Here is a 15,174-nt window from a genome sequence, read left to right as displayed (position 1 = left end):
TTCTCTTACTTGTATTCCACTTCCTTCTACCAACTCTTATTTGCTTGCATTATCCTTTCTTCTTTTTCCGCTCTGATCAGTCCACATCTTGTGTCTCTTCCTTTCCTCATCTTTTCTTTCCTTTCGTGAACTAATTCAGCCTTCAATCTGATCTTCGTGCCTACTTCCTTTAAAACCTTTCTTCAAAAACTTCGAACTTTCACTGTCCATCTAACAACTTCCTTACATGCTTTGCCAACAATACATTCCCTACATAACACTTTTTCCTTCTGCACCTTCTAACACCCCTTTTAGCTTACCAGCCTAAATGTAAAAATGACGTGTATTGATCTACGAGTCATTTTATCATTTTTATTCCCCTCAATGAATTTTCCCTCCATATTCATTGAAAATAATTATTCGCTCTATTTTGATAATTTTGTACAAAACACCTTTTATCTCTATTCCATTCCAATTGGCTCAATTTGATTTTTCCCCCGTCTTTACAGTCCTTAATTTTCTAATTTAGAACTGAAAACCGGAATATTCTATCTTTATTTTTGTTATTGTATCTTTAGTAAGTGTTTTCTGGCATTAACTCATTTAATGCATCTAAAATAACTCAAACATAAGTTTTCTAAACTTAGCACACTTAAATTTATCGTTTTCCAATTGAAAAAACAAAAAAATTTGGACCGAAAAAAAAAACATTTTTTGGAACCCCTTAGGCCCGCAGGCGTTATGTTGTACACCGTTAGCGTCAAACGCCGATTTCCCAAAAAACGAACGTTTTCGATTCCTAACGCGATGTGCTCTCGGTTCCACCCAAAACCAACATTTTTTAACGGTCTTACTGTTTAAAAAAAACGTTTCTCTCGTTGCAATGTGCACTTCGCTTCCTTTTTTTTTTTCCTTTTAAAAATGCGCGCGCTCTCTCGTTTGCGGCAATAATCTTCGTATTTTTCTATATTTTTTTTCTTTTCAGTTACGTGGGCCGATTAAAAGCCAGCACAAACATATAAGACAGGAAGAATAAGAATATAGGAAAGAATACAAACATTTACACATTGAACAAACATAAAACATTTGACAAGACAGAGTGGGCCCACAAAAAATTAGTTTAATTTTAGACCGTGTACACTTTTTTATGAAGCCATGCAGTTTACTTAAACCTTATTTTATTTTATATAACCACAGAGGGACCCGTCCTTTTTTTGAAAAAGGACAATGGGAAAAGTGGGGGTCGTCTCTGTACCCCTCCCCCTTACTTTTCTTTCCCATTCTACCGTCCCCACGCTTGGGGTTAGTGTCGACATTTCCGTCCCGAGGCAATCAATCCATTCCGTCTCAAACCAAAAGTTTGAGTATTTAAAATACTTCGTATTTTATTCTGATTCCTTTTGGGTATTTACTTAGCTAAGGTTTGTAATGGCTTCTCAAGCCCACATATGGCGCCCGTCAACACTATTGTCTCTCTCTGTGGCCAATTCAACTTTATCTTTTTATAAAAATGGCTTCGTTCTTAGAATTATTCCAAATTTTTATATTACAAATGCATCTCTTACCGACCACTTCCTCCTGGTTCGTTGACGGTGACGCGGACTTTGAAGGGTTTCCTTTGTTCTAGACCACGCGGTAGAATTGATTGGGTTTTTTTTTCGTTTTCGTTTTCAACTTCAAAATACTACGTACTGTCCCGGTTTCGACAACAAAAATGTTAGGGTTAATATTTTCGTAATAGGTTAAACTGGAGTGATCAGTAAGAGAGGCAAATGTAGTTTTAGAATTTATTCACGGCAGTGGGCAGACGGATTCAAAAAGTCTCACCGTCTCACAAGTTTCCCGCGTTGCAACCCGGTTTTGTTCAAAAAGCGTGCGCATGCGCAAAAAGTGTCAGTGACGTCACAGATACGTCTACGGTTCAAAGTTCGCACATGCGTAGTAATAACAAACGATGTCATATATCTTTCGGTTCAAAAATGGTACAAAACAGCAGTCAAGCTCATCAGGATTATTTGTAACATAGAAGACAGAGAAATACACAATTAACTAAATATGATTAGCTTTGACAAAAATTGGCTTTGAAAGTCGTTAAAAAGTGCTTAAATTTGGCATTGAAAAAGGTGTGTGAAACCTGTTAATCACATTTTATTTCTATTACTACTTATTTTGTTTTTATAGTATTTTAACCATTGTGTGTATATGTCTATGAGGTGTTTTTGGTTGTTGGGTGGGGATAAGGGGGATTTTCTTATCTTATTCTAAACTGAAGGTTTTTATACAGCATTTTGCCTGTCAATTTGTTGCCTGAAAGATAGATAGATAGATAGATAGATAGATACTTTATTCATCCCCGAAGGGAAATTCACATTTCCAGCAGCATCCCTGAGCTGAGAACAGTACAATAATAAAGTCAAAAGAATACAATATACAAATACCCAGTATGACGTGCAAATGCCCACTGTAGCGTGTTATATAGAGTAACTAAATAGTGCTACACAGAATACATATTGCAGTAAGATTCGGTAATATCCAATGTAGGTGGTGTGGTTTAATGTGGGCCTTTACTCTGCCGGGTGGAGTTAAAGAGCCTCATGGCATGAGGAAGAAAAGATCTCTTCAGTCTGTCCGTAGTACAAGACAGTGACAGCAGTCTGTCGCTGAAACTGCTCTTCTGTCTGGAGATAATGCTGTGTAGTGGATGCGATGGATTGTCCATGATTGACCTCAGCTTTTTCAGTGCTCGTCTCTCAGCTACTGTTGTTAGGCTGTCCAGCTCTTTGCCCACAACAGAGCTCGCTTTCCTAGCCAGTTTATTGAGACGAGAGGCATCCTTCTTCTTGACGCTCCTCCCCAACACGCTGCCGCATAGAAGAGGGCGCTTGCCACTACTGTCTCATAGAATATTTTCAGGAGCTTTTTGCAGATGTTGAAGGAGGCCAGCCTTCTGAGGAAGTAAAGTCGGCTTTGCCCTTTCCTACATAGAGCTTCTGTGTTGGCAGTCCAGTCCAGTTTGTTGTCCAGCTGCACACCCAGGTATTTGTAGGTCTGGACAAATTCTACACATTCTCCCTTGATGGTTACAGGAACCGGGTGAGTTCTGGTTCTCCTGAAGTCCACCACCATCTCTCTGGTCTTGGTGGTGTTTAGGTGCAGGTGGTTTGCGTCGCTCCATCGGACGAAGTCCTGAATCAATTTCCTGTACTCCTCCTCCTGCCCGTTTCTGAAACATCCCACGAACGCAGTGTCGTCAGCAAACTTTTGCACATGGCAGGACTCAGAGTTGTACTTAAAGTCCGATGTATATAGAGTGAATAGGAACGGAGAGAGAACGGTCCCCTGCGGAGATCCTGTGCTGCTAACCACAGTGTCCGATGTACAGCCCCCCTGTTTCACATACTGGGGTCTGCCTGTCAGGTAGTCAGTAATCCATTCTACAAGGTGTGAGCTAACTCCCATCTCTGTCAGTTTCCTACTCAGTAGCAGAGGCTGTATGGTATTGAAGGCACTGGAGAAGTCCAAAAATGTAATCCTCACAGCCCCCTTCGCCCTATCCAGGTGAGAGAGGGATCGGTGTAACATGTATACTATAGCATCCTCCACTCCCACCTTCTCCTGGTAAGCAAATTGCAGTGGGTCGATGGCGTGACGGACCTGTAGCCTCAGGTGGTGCAGCAGCAGCCGCTCCATGGTCTTCATCACATGTGATGTCAGGGCGACTGGCCTGAAGTCGTTGAGTTCCTCAGGTCTTGATTTCTTTGGGACTGGGATGATGCAGGATGTTTTCCACAGCTGAGGGACCCTCCCCTGTTCAAGGCTCAGGTTGAAGATGCGCTGTAGAGGGTCTCCCAGCTCAGACGCACAGGCTTTCAGCAGTCGGGGGGATACTCCATCCGGACCAGCTGCCTTGCTGGTTCGTAGCCTTCTCAGCTCTCCACACACCTGGGCTGAAGTTATTTTTAGTGGGGGGATGTCTTCCATGCTAGTGTCCAGAGGGGGAGGGGGAAGGACAGCTGCATTACTCAGGGGTGAGGATGAGGCGGAGTGGTCAAACCTGTTGAAAAAGTTGTTCAACTGGTTGACTCGCCCCACATCTACATCCACAGCCACACCCTGCTTGGTGCTGCAGCCAGTAATTGTTTTCATCCCTTCCCACACCTCCTTCATGTTGTTGTTCTGCAGCTTTTTCTCCAACTTCCTCCTGTACTGCTCCTTCCCTTTCCGGAGCTGGACTTTGAGCTCCTTCTGTACTCGTTTTAGCTCCTGATGATCACCATTAAGTGCTCTACAAATACATTTGATTTGAAAAAAAATAGAGTATTATAACAATAGTGCAACGAAAATACGTGCAATAACATTTAGCAGCAGCAATTAAAAAAAAACAACAATATTTTCACATTTTAGTGCAAAAGTTTATATTTTTTTCACAGTTTCATTCAGTAGCAACAGCAAGAGAACAACAAACAAAAAAGTCACATTATTATTAGTAATAATGGTATCCAAAAACGTAAGTGAGCAGAAGCCTTATACAGTAAATAGATGGGTAGGGCTAAGAGTTAAGCTTGTTATTATTATTATGGCGATTATCATGACCATTACTTTTGTTGTGATTGTTATCATTATTAACTCAATGTCTATTATTGTTATTGTTAAGCATTGTAATTATATTGCTGTTGCCATTGTATTGTGTAAATTCAGTCTGGGATCTGTATTTATCAACAAACAATGATTTTTAAAACAATTATTCTCATCTCATCTCATCTCATTAGCTTCACCGCTTATCCTCAGTAGGGTCGCGGGGGTGCTGGACCCCATCCCAGCAATCATCGGGCAGTGGGCAGGGGACACCCTGAACTGGGGGACAGACAACTCTCTTGCTCATTCACACCTAAGGACAATTTGGACCGACCAATCCACCTGAAATGCATGTCTTTGGAACGTGGGAGGAAACCGGAGTGCCCGGAGGAAACCCACGCAAGCACGGGGAGAACATACAAACTCCGCACAGTAAGTACGGTAGCTGGATTTGAACCCACACAGGAGGTTTCCAAGACCTTAGAACTGTGCCGCACACGCGCTAACCACTGCGCCTCCGTGCTGCTCTTAAATCTATTTTATTATTATTATTTTTTAGGCCCGCGAAGCTCTGATTCCGCGAACGTCGAAGCGCGAAGTAGCGAGGTCCCACTGTATTATGCAAGCTTAGTTTGCTCTGTCTCTTTCAGTTTATGAAACCGACGTGCGCAATTGTTTCGAGAGGACTTAAGTTTTTTGTTTTGGTTTCCTTGGAAATGTCAAAGCTATTGTGCCGTAATGACGCAATCCAACTCGTCATGGAATAGTTTGGGGCATTTTTCTGGGCAGTTTCACAAAACAGTTTCACACATAAAAGCAGACAATCAAAGCATAGAGCTGGGGTGGGCCTTGGATCTAACCTGGCCCGCGACACAATGCTGAAAATGCACAAGAAAAAATAGCCGCTTCACGTCAAAAAATGGCCTGAAGTTTTAAATCTGTCCACTGGATGTTGACAAAGACCCACGCCACTCGCAAAGCAAACCAACTGTATCTGAATTTCCTGACTACTATTTATCAACCGGAGGACAAGGGCCGCAACAAATAAATAATGAAATTGATTAAGATCGTTTTTTAAAAGCGTTGGGAATTAACCATGTTAAGAGTGTATTGAATTTTGTTGTGACTTTAACGGGATATGCTTGTAGTACCACTGTAATCCAGCAGAGGGCCCGAGATCATATTCTGTTGTGCGATATCCTCTTGATCCGGCCACGAACTTTTAATAGCACCCTGGTCCGGGCGAGGGCGCCTCAAGACCGTCATTATAAAAAAAAAGGATCTTACAAATTTCTAGGTGTACATTATACATTTGTATGTAGTTTTATTATTACACTATAGAAAATTCAGTTAGTTTTTGCTACTTTTGTATATTTTCAAAACTTGAGGAAATTAAAATGTATAAAAAAATATATGATTAATCCCAATCCACGACGTACCCAAAGTAAATTGAATGCTGTTCTTGAACTGTTGGGAAAATGTGGACGCTTTTGGTCTCTTTAGAAAGGCGATATTTTGAAGTTTTGTCAACAATTAAAATAATCTCTGCAAGTGCTAAGAATATTGAGTAATCTAAGTTGAAACACACATAAATATTTTCTTATTCTTGCCTGATTTACCAGCCTTCTTGTGAGAAGTTTGCATGTTCTCCCTGTGCTTGTGTGGGTTTCTTCAGGGCACTCCGGGTTCCTCCACCTTCCAAAAACATTGATGTTTGGCCGGTCCAAATTGTCCCTAGGTGTGAAAGAGCGAGTGAGTTGTCTTTCTCTGCATGCCTTGCGATTGGCTGGCAACTGGTACTGGTTGTCCCCTGCCCATTGCCCAAAGATAGCTGGGATGGGCTCCGACACCCCCGCAAACCTACTGAGGATAAGCGGTGCAGATAATGGATAATAATGCCTGCAGAAGAGAGGAGCATGGGCCTCTTAGCTGGGAAAATGGCATGACGCCTCCTGGTCATTTACAATCTGAAAAACTAAACATTGACTGTGGAGAATCATTTCATTATTTGAATACAAGGGGATTTTTTGGATAAGTTATAGCTGCTATATAGTTTTTGGGTAACTTATTTCAGACTGATTATTATGACAGTTAAAGCTTTCCAATGATATGTGGCATGACATATCTCAGTGACTGGTGTATTTGCTTCTCAACAGTTTGACAGCCCGCTATCTATATATCTATATATCTATCTATATATATTATATATATATATATATATATATATATATATATATATATATATATATATATATATATATTATATATATATATATATATATATATATATATATATATATATATATATATATATATATATATATATATATATATATATATATATATATATATATATATATATATACTAGCTCAGTAGCCTAGATGGTAGTGTGCCCGCTTTGAGACTGGGAGGTCGCTGGTTCGCGCCTCGACCGAGACATACCTAATTGGTATAATGGCGGCGCCCTCTGGCTGCGGCTGCATCGACCCGCTACAACGGGTCAGGTGTATCGACATTTCGTTCTGTGTACATTGTTACAAAGAATGACAATACAAAGGAAATTATTATTATTATTATTATATATATTATACATATATCTTGTTTGCATGGACTTGCGCCCTCTTATCTCTCAGATTTGATTTCCCCCTATGTTCCTGCACGGAGCTCAGAGAGCCAAGAAGAAGTCTGTAGGCTCGAGAGCGTTCTCCATCCGGGCCCCGGTGCTGTGGAATGCTCTGCCTCTGGAGATAAGATCTGCAACCTCAGACCTCAAGTTTTTAGGTCTAGACTTAAGACACACTTCTTTTCAAAAGCTTATGATTGATCCCCACCTCATATTTTTCTTCTGTCTTTTTCAGACTACCCGGTTGGTGGTGATTTTAGGGAGAAGGACCGTTCTGAGATGAGTCAGCGGACCAGCGTCTGACCCGAAGCATATCAACGCCTGCATCGACTAGCCGGCAGAGATGGGAAGCTGCGTCATTGCTGTTATGGTCTTTTTGGACTATATTACAGGCTTGAGGCGTCGTTGCGGTCATGCAATTTCCGTACAAATTTCAACTTGTTACCATTTGTTCTCTTTTATGTTTGTGTGCTGTTACCCAATGCTAAATTTATTTCACCCTGGTCATCCTGGAAGGAGGATTACCACTTGTGAGGCCCCTTCTCAAGGTTTCTGTTTTCCTCACAGATTCAGATTCAGATTCAGATCTACTTTATTGTCATTCAAGTACACGTGTATACAGAACGAAATGTCGATGGATCTGACTCCCACAGTTTCCCTCAGTGTTCCTCAGTGTACAGATATAAATAAAGCTGTATTGTGTTATTTACCATAGTGCCGATAGTGCAAGAAGAGACGCTAACCAGATGTGCAAGATGGGCACGCCAAGGTTTTGAGTTTTTCCTTGCCCGCATGTTGGTTTAAGATCAGGCGATGGTGTCATTGTAATCCTGTGCAGTCCTTTGAGACATTTTTGTCATTAAGGGCTATACAAATAAAAGTGACTTGACTTGATATACAAACACACACACAAACAAACACACACAAATCAGGATTTATAAATAACTATAGAATTTAGAAAATATTGTATTTGCTCCCCCAAAATAGTTTAAAAGTGTACCCGTACTCAACAACACTATTGCTTAAAGCTTTTCTCCCCTACAAAAAACGCCTACCGATTAAAAGAAAACATGCACACTACTTTTTGAAATTAGAACAACAACTGAAAAATCTTGACTTGAGAACAGTATTTTAGTCTACGGCTGCTTTATTTTGAAGCGAGACTATGTCTTTGTGTGTGAATAAAGATTAGATTTCCGTTTTGGTCAAATTTGCCACGTCCGCTTTAAACAAGCACACGTTGTTTTTTTTACATATTCTCTGAAATAAAATCTACCGCTTTTTAACGTCACAAGGTTGGCAATTTTTATGTAGTCCGCCAGGATAAGAAATGTAAAGGTTATATCAACAGAATTCCATACAAAAACATGTTTAATTGACATATAATATATCGAATAGTTACTTTTGGTTTTTGGACCCACATATCCAAGTAATTCTTGGGATTCCCCCGAGTCAATATGAGTCCATTAAGCCTTGATAGATGAAAGAGAAGAAGGTGATGTCAAATTCATACAATGCCTTGTAGTGACCTTGTCGGTAGGGCGCCCGTTCCGAGACTGGGAGGTCGCTGGTTCAAGCCTCGGGCGAGTTATACCTAAGACTTACAACATTGGTACTCATTGCCTCCCTGCTTGGCGCTCGGCATTAATGGTTGGAATTGGGGGGTTTGGTCACACCTAATGACTCCCAACACACAGCAGTTGGGTCTAAAATGACGGCGCCCTGTTCGGCTGCGGCTACATCGTCTCGCTACAGTTTAACTGTGCAGGTCAGATGTATCGACATTTTGTTTTGTGTGCATGGGCACAAGAATGACAATAAAAGTAATTTTTTCTTCTTCTAGTACCTCACAAAAGAAGTGAAGTCAAGTCAAATGTATTGAAACACGCTTTAATCACAGAAGTCACAAAGGGCAGTGGAAGAACAGCACAATTGAAGAAATGAATGAATATGAAGCATTATATAATACATTTAAGATAGATCTAATATATTTATAACTCTAGATGTACAAATTTACAATACCTTCAAGATATATTTCACAATATCAGCGCAAACACGGTGGCGGCAATGGTGGCGGTGAGTGAGATCATCTGGATGCTGGCGCCGCTTATTTGTGCAGACGTTGTGAACACCGTATTTGCTGCTCTTACTGCAAAATCGGCGGTAGAGGCGGACATGGAGGCCCGAGATTGCATCGAGACTGTCTCGGTGGTGAGCGGAACGCCTGCCATGGTTGTCATCACAGCCAACTCCGCCACTTGTAATGTGGATTCGACGGTTGCCTGTGTTGCAACCGCCGCGTTTAGAATCCCCAGTGTCGTCAAAATCTCATTGCTGCTTTCATTGGAGGCTGTGTCCAGCATTCCTTGCACCCTGTCAACCAACGCCCGCCAGTCGGTGTCGATCGTGCGAACTTCTACAAGGGTATCCATGATAGTTTGAGTTGTTGCTCCACTGGAGGAGACATTTTGCGCCGTTGCCGCTGCTCTGGCTGCTATTGCAGCTCCATCCACTGCAAATTCCGCAAAATTCATTTCCAGAGTAGATCCGTCACCAGATGCCTCTGTGGCTGCAGTAGCTGCACTATTGGCTTGTCTGGATGCGTTCAATCCGGCGTTCACCGTTGAGTTTCGGTCACCTTCATTATTACTCAATAAGGTAGCGAGTCTCACTGCTTCTGCAGAGGATGATAACGCAGTTTCACCTTCTGATTCTGCCCCCGCTGCCCCCGCCGCTGCAGAACATGTTGCGGTTATTGCTCCGACAGTTGAAATCAAGCCGGTAGTTAACGAATCTTGTGCCAAACTAATTGCTGATCCTGAGGGAATGTCTCGCACCATGACCATTGCTGTTTGTGTTGTTGTGTTTGCAACGATTGCTAAACTTTGAACACTTCTGGAATCATCCGCAATTTCTGCAACGATTCCTGTAGCTTCCGACAGGGATGCGACTTCTGCTGCTGCCTGAACGGCTGCAAACATTTCAGGTGTCAACGAAGATGACGGCTGACTTGAAAATAGTAGTCTGGCAGCTCTTGACAAATCAACAAAGTCCATAGCAGTGTCATCAAATTCTTCTGGTCCTACTTCTATCGCCTGCCTGGCCACCTCTGCTGCATCGAGGGACACCTGTTTCGCATCTGCAGAAATCCCCGCCGATGTCATTGCGGCATCAGCTGCTCTGGCTGCAGCTTCTCCGGCTTCTACTGCAATTCTTGCAGCATTTATAGCCACCTGGGGATTTGCCTCTCCATTTGCAACGGATATAGCAGCAAGATTTGCTGCCTCTGCATTTTCAAAGGCCGCATTGATTAAGTCATCTAGATCTGCATCTGTACCAGTACGGGTAACAGCTGCCGCTGTAGCTGCGAGGGACACCCCTGCCGCCGCCAGAGAGGCTTGTCTCGAAGATTCTACAGCTGCTGTTGGAGCCTCCGCAGCTTCTGCCGCTTCACTTGCCCTTAGTGCTGCATTTTGTACTTGTTGGATAGCTAATTGAGCAGCTAACTCAGCTTCGATATCTGCCCCAGTTGGGTCCACCGCTACCTCTGCAGTTCCAAGAGCAATTTGAGCCTCTGATGCTGATTCTCGTGCCAAAGCAGCTGAGTTCTGGGCAGCGTCTATTGCCTGTCTTACACTTGGGTCTACATCCGAAGGGAGGACTGCTGAATTGAGTAAACTTTCAAGTCGTTCCGCTGCCATCACAGCATCTTGGTTTGCATTTATTGCATCATCTATGATGGATTGGGCATCTTCTGGGGTGACTCCGGATGCAATGAGGTCTGCTGCCCTCTGTGACATCATGGCAGCTGACCTTGCTACGGCGGATGCATTTTCTGCTGTTTCGGCCAGTTCCAGTGCAAATGTTGCCAAGCCCTCACTTGCTCCTGCTGTTGCTTCACGTGCTCTTGCTGAAGCCGTTTCAGATGCGCTTGCTGCATTGGCCGCCGCTTCCGCCGCTGCTGAGGCGCTTATTGTGCCATCTGTAAACTCCAATGCCGCTGTTGCTGCTTCTTCAGAAGCAGAAAAACCATCTTGTGCAGCCGTCTCTGCTATTGAGGATCCCCCTGAAGCTGCAATTGCAACTGCCGCAGCTGAGCTGGCCACGGTTGCTGCTGCTGATGCGGCAGTTGTCGATGCTGCCAGGGCCGCATCTGCTGCTAGTTGGACTGTCGTTCCGTTTCCTTCCGCAGAGTCTGCTGCAGCACCTGCACTCAGTGCTGCAGTTTCCATTTGTAAGAGTGCCAATTCACCAGCTAACTCAGCTTCTGCATCTCCACCAGTTGGTGCCACAGCTCGATCAGCTGTGTTAAGTGCGGTTTGTGCTTCAACCACTGTTTGCTCTGCCAACTCAGCTGTACTTTCAGCCACCCCTATAGCTTGCATAATGCTGGCCTCTACATCTGCTGGTAAATCTGTTGTATTGAGTAATATTTGGAGTTGTTGAGCTGCCATCTGCGCATCTTGGCTAGCATTTCTTGCATCTGCTATGATAGTTTCTGCCTGTTGTGCAGTGACCCCTGAATCTAACATTCCCACTCCCATATCTGATATATCTGCGGCAGACCTTGCAATGGTTGCTGCATTTTGTGCTGCTTGGGCTAGATCTTGTGCAAATTCGGCTGTATCACCTTCCAATGTCGCTGCTGCTTCTAGTGCTCTTGTTGCTGCTGTTTCAGATGCATCAGCGGCATTATTTGCTGCTGCTGCTGCTGCTTCTGCGGTTCCTTCACCTTGTGCAAATTCCAATGCAGCGGTGGCGGCATCTTCTGCAGCAATGGCTGCCTGTTGTGAAGCAGATGAGGCACTTTCTGCAGCTGCATCAGATGCTGGGGACCCCCCTGAAGCAGATACAGCCGAAGCTGTTACTTGCGTAGCTGAGCTGGCCAATGATGCTGCTGCTGATGCAGCAGTTGTAGAGGCTGCCACTGCTGTTTCTGTTGATCTTCTGATGGCTGTTTCTTGAATTGTTTCAGTGTTGGGTGGTTCATCAGTGGTTGGGGTTCCAGTGCCCGTGGTGTCAGTGAGTGGTTCATCATTGGTTGCTGTTCCAGTGACTGTGCTTCCAGTGAATGGTACAGTGGATGTGCTGTCAGTGGCTGTGACAGTAGTGGGGGTGCTGACTTCTGTAGTGGGGGTGCTGACGTCTGGTGTGCTAGAGGAAGGGCCTTCCACTTCATCAGGGGTTTGTTGAAGTCCATCCGGAATGCTTACTGTTTCATATTAACAATTTTTTAATGAGATACATTATATGACAAGATGAAGTGCCTTAATGTAATACTTTTAAATACTTACCAAATATAAGTAGTACACACAAAAGTATTTTGATATTCATTGTACTGATCTTCGGTCCACAGATTTACCAACAAAGTGTGTTTGTTTCCTGTAAAAAATGTAAAGAAAAAAACAATAAAGTATGTTAATTAGTGTGGTGTATATCTAAAATATTCCTTCTACCAATAACAAATCCTTTGAAATGCTTTCCATCTGATATGAAACCTGCAGGTTTGCCAAGTGCATCTGTTTATGTCACAGTACTGAGGCTATTCGGACCACATCAGCACGTACTAAGCTTAACACTCTATTTCTCACTATCTACATAATAGTAGCTGATGATAAATCACTCCTCTATAACACGGTGTGACTTTTCAATGCTGAAGTTTAATATTCTGGATCAGGTCACAGTTATGTGAACACCTATCGAACAGTGCCACACCCCAGGCACTTTTGCCCTCAATTCATAAAGCCAGTTATTATAAGGGTGTTGAATGAACAGTCAATGCATTTTTTAATAATGTTACATGAACTGTGACAACTGACAAGTGGTATGACTACCTATTACATCGAGATGACTCTTATACTGTACCTCATTCTTTGCAATTGGTTAAAATCTCCAGTATCTTAATGCATACATGTATCAAGCTTTTCCTGACCCTATTTGCTTTAAGTCCATGCCCAATGTGCTCTCGCAAAGAAAACCCCTACTAGTTGTTTCTAAGACTAGTATATAGTAGACCTTCACGAAACGGCGTCCTCGCCTTGCAACTTTAATGTGTGGATTAAGCTACTCTTTGCATCATTTTCCCTTTTAAACTAGATCAACAACAATGTATTTTGTATGACCAAAAACGTCAAAATTTGCTGTGCTAAATATATGATGAGCCATTTACCTATACAGAAGACCCCTGGGATACAGCGACCCCATCTCACTATGTTTTCTCTTTACGATGCTTTTTTCCAGCCCTTTTTCACAGCATTTTTTGGACTATCAATCTTCTACTGAATTTGCCTGACCAAAAACTTTAAAAATTCCAACAAGTTAATATTCTTATATGCCGCTCTGCACCGGGTTGACTCTGTAAAAAATGCTGGTCTTCTATTTGTTTGCGTCACACCATCATTGAAATATGGATATGCTATTGGCTGAACTACCTCCCACAATGCTTTTCTTTTGCCGCTTATTCAGTTCCGAATCTCATGTGCTTTTTAAAGACTTTACGAGTTGGCGATACAATACTGTATTTTTTGTACTGTATTCATCTACTATTGGTACTACTATTGGTATTGCTATAGGAGAAGCAAAAACATGATAACTATGGAAATGAAGCTTGCGATTATCAAGCAATGCAAAAAGAGCTGACTAATTGCTACCCTCTTTTAGTTGCATTGCCATAACTAATCGACGATAGGGACTTTTATCTAAAAAAAAAAAAACAAGTAGGTGATTGAAGCGAGGATGTATTCTAAGAGCATGGCAATCCTCTCAAGTAGAAGGTTTTAACAATCACTTTCCCTTTTAATCCGTCATCGCCGTCTCCCCAACTCTTCTGCACATACCTTCACTACTACCAGCTCATGTACATCACACCAAGGTCGATAAAATATAATTATATGAATGCATATTATATATAAGTAGTACTCACGATATACTATTATGTCATTTTAGAGTATTTTTTTGGTGAATCGGGGGCCTTCTGTAATTGTTAGAAAATTACATTCTACTTCAGAGAGTTCACCCATCATGGGTTCTTTTTGGAACGTAACCCCAGCACTGTCCGAAGGATCGCTGTTTTAGTCAAAATATAAATCTTGAAATGTTGAACTTTTTTATGCATTCAGTTAGCGGAGCCTCATCGTTTGTTGCGCAATGTGACTTAGGTCTTAATTGCCCAAACTCAACCTCGTCAGCTGAACCTGCCTATGTGCAAGACAGGAGGACCTTGAGCTGTGAGTCCAAACCAACCGTTTTTAGTTTTCTTTGTGTGATTCCACAAATTGCAATAAGAAAACAAGTTACTTGAATTTTCTCTCGTTAAAATGAGTCAAGGACAGAGAAATGTACTCACCGCTATCAATCAAATCTGTTGTACCCAAATGGATCCTTGCATTGGAGTACACCTACGCGTTATGCTGCCTCCTAGCTGATTCGTGATTATTAATAAAGAGTGTGACCTCCCTTTTCGTCTTACCCTCGTCGAGGCGAGGCCATAATTGGTCGTTTGCCACTCCTTCACCTTTTGAAGAAACGCGTTTGTTAGCGCCTAGTAATCAAGACCTGAATCTGGTCCGTACACATTGTTTTTTGCTTCTTGTAATTTACCAATTAAATGACTAACGTCATACCAAGTGCGTTTGAAACAAGTCATAAGGGGAGGAATTCATTTCTGAGACAGTACTACATTGACGTGCTAAGGGTGTGGTTCTCCAAATGAATTACTTAAAAAGTACAAATATTATATTTACATACAGACAAGTAGGAGTGGAGGTGAGGTGTGTTTGAATTAAGATTTTCATGGTGGTGGCCAAACAAAATAGCAAAGATGGGCGACAGCATTTAGATAAGGTTATACAAGGGATTTCGATAAGACTCGGATTCATCTGAATATGTTTTTCAGTGTTGGCATTGTTATCAGAGTGGTCAGATCAGTTTATTTTGAGTGAATGAGTGGCAGAAGGTGAATAAAACTTCCCTTTAGAAAACCGATGCACAATTGCCG

At 42.3% G+C, this 15,174-nt stretch overlaps 1 protein-coding gene across 1 annotated transcript; it reads right to left on the bottom strand.

The window, feature by feature from the left end:
- Positions 1-9,166: 9,166 nt before the first annotated feature.
- On the bottom strand, positions 9,167-14,197 carry LOC148370843 (uncharacterized). Its single transcript, XM_088326233.1, has 2 exons — positions 14,173-14,197; positions 9,167-12,390 (listed from the first exon to the last, which is right to left on the bottom strand). Exons 1-2 carry the CDS (start codon positions 14,195-14,197, stop codon positions 9,215-9,217), a joined length of 3,201 nt encoding a protein of 1,066 aa, XP_088182359.1. The 3' UTR covers positions 9,167-9,214.
- Between the last annotated feature and the right edge of the window lie 977 nt (positions 14,198-15,174).

This window comes from Urocampus carinirostris, chromosome 2, assembly GCF_059441175.1.
Source record: "Urocampus carinirostris isolate Australia breed hairy pipefish chromosome 2, RoL_Ucar_1.0, whole genome shotgun sequence".
Taxonomy (NCBI): domain Eukaryota; kingdom Metazoa; phylum Chordata; class Actinopteri; order Syngnathiformes; family Syngnathidae; genus Urocampus; species Urocampus carinirostris.
Note: the sequence above shows the minus strand (reverse complement) of the source record. Positions and strands in the feature narration are given on the sequence as shown.

Excerpts from the sequence above, each read along its gene's own strand:
- LOC148370843 (XM_088326233.1), bottom strand. The coding sequence starts at position 14,197 with ATGGGTGAACTCTCTGAAGTAGAAT. Across the intron at positions 12,391-14,172 it reads TGAACTCTCTGAAGTAGAAT|TAAGCATTCCGGATGGACTT; the intron begins GTAATTTTCTAA and ends AATATGAAACAG.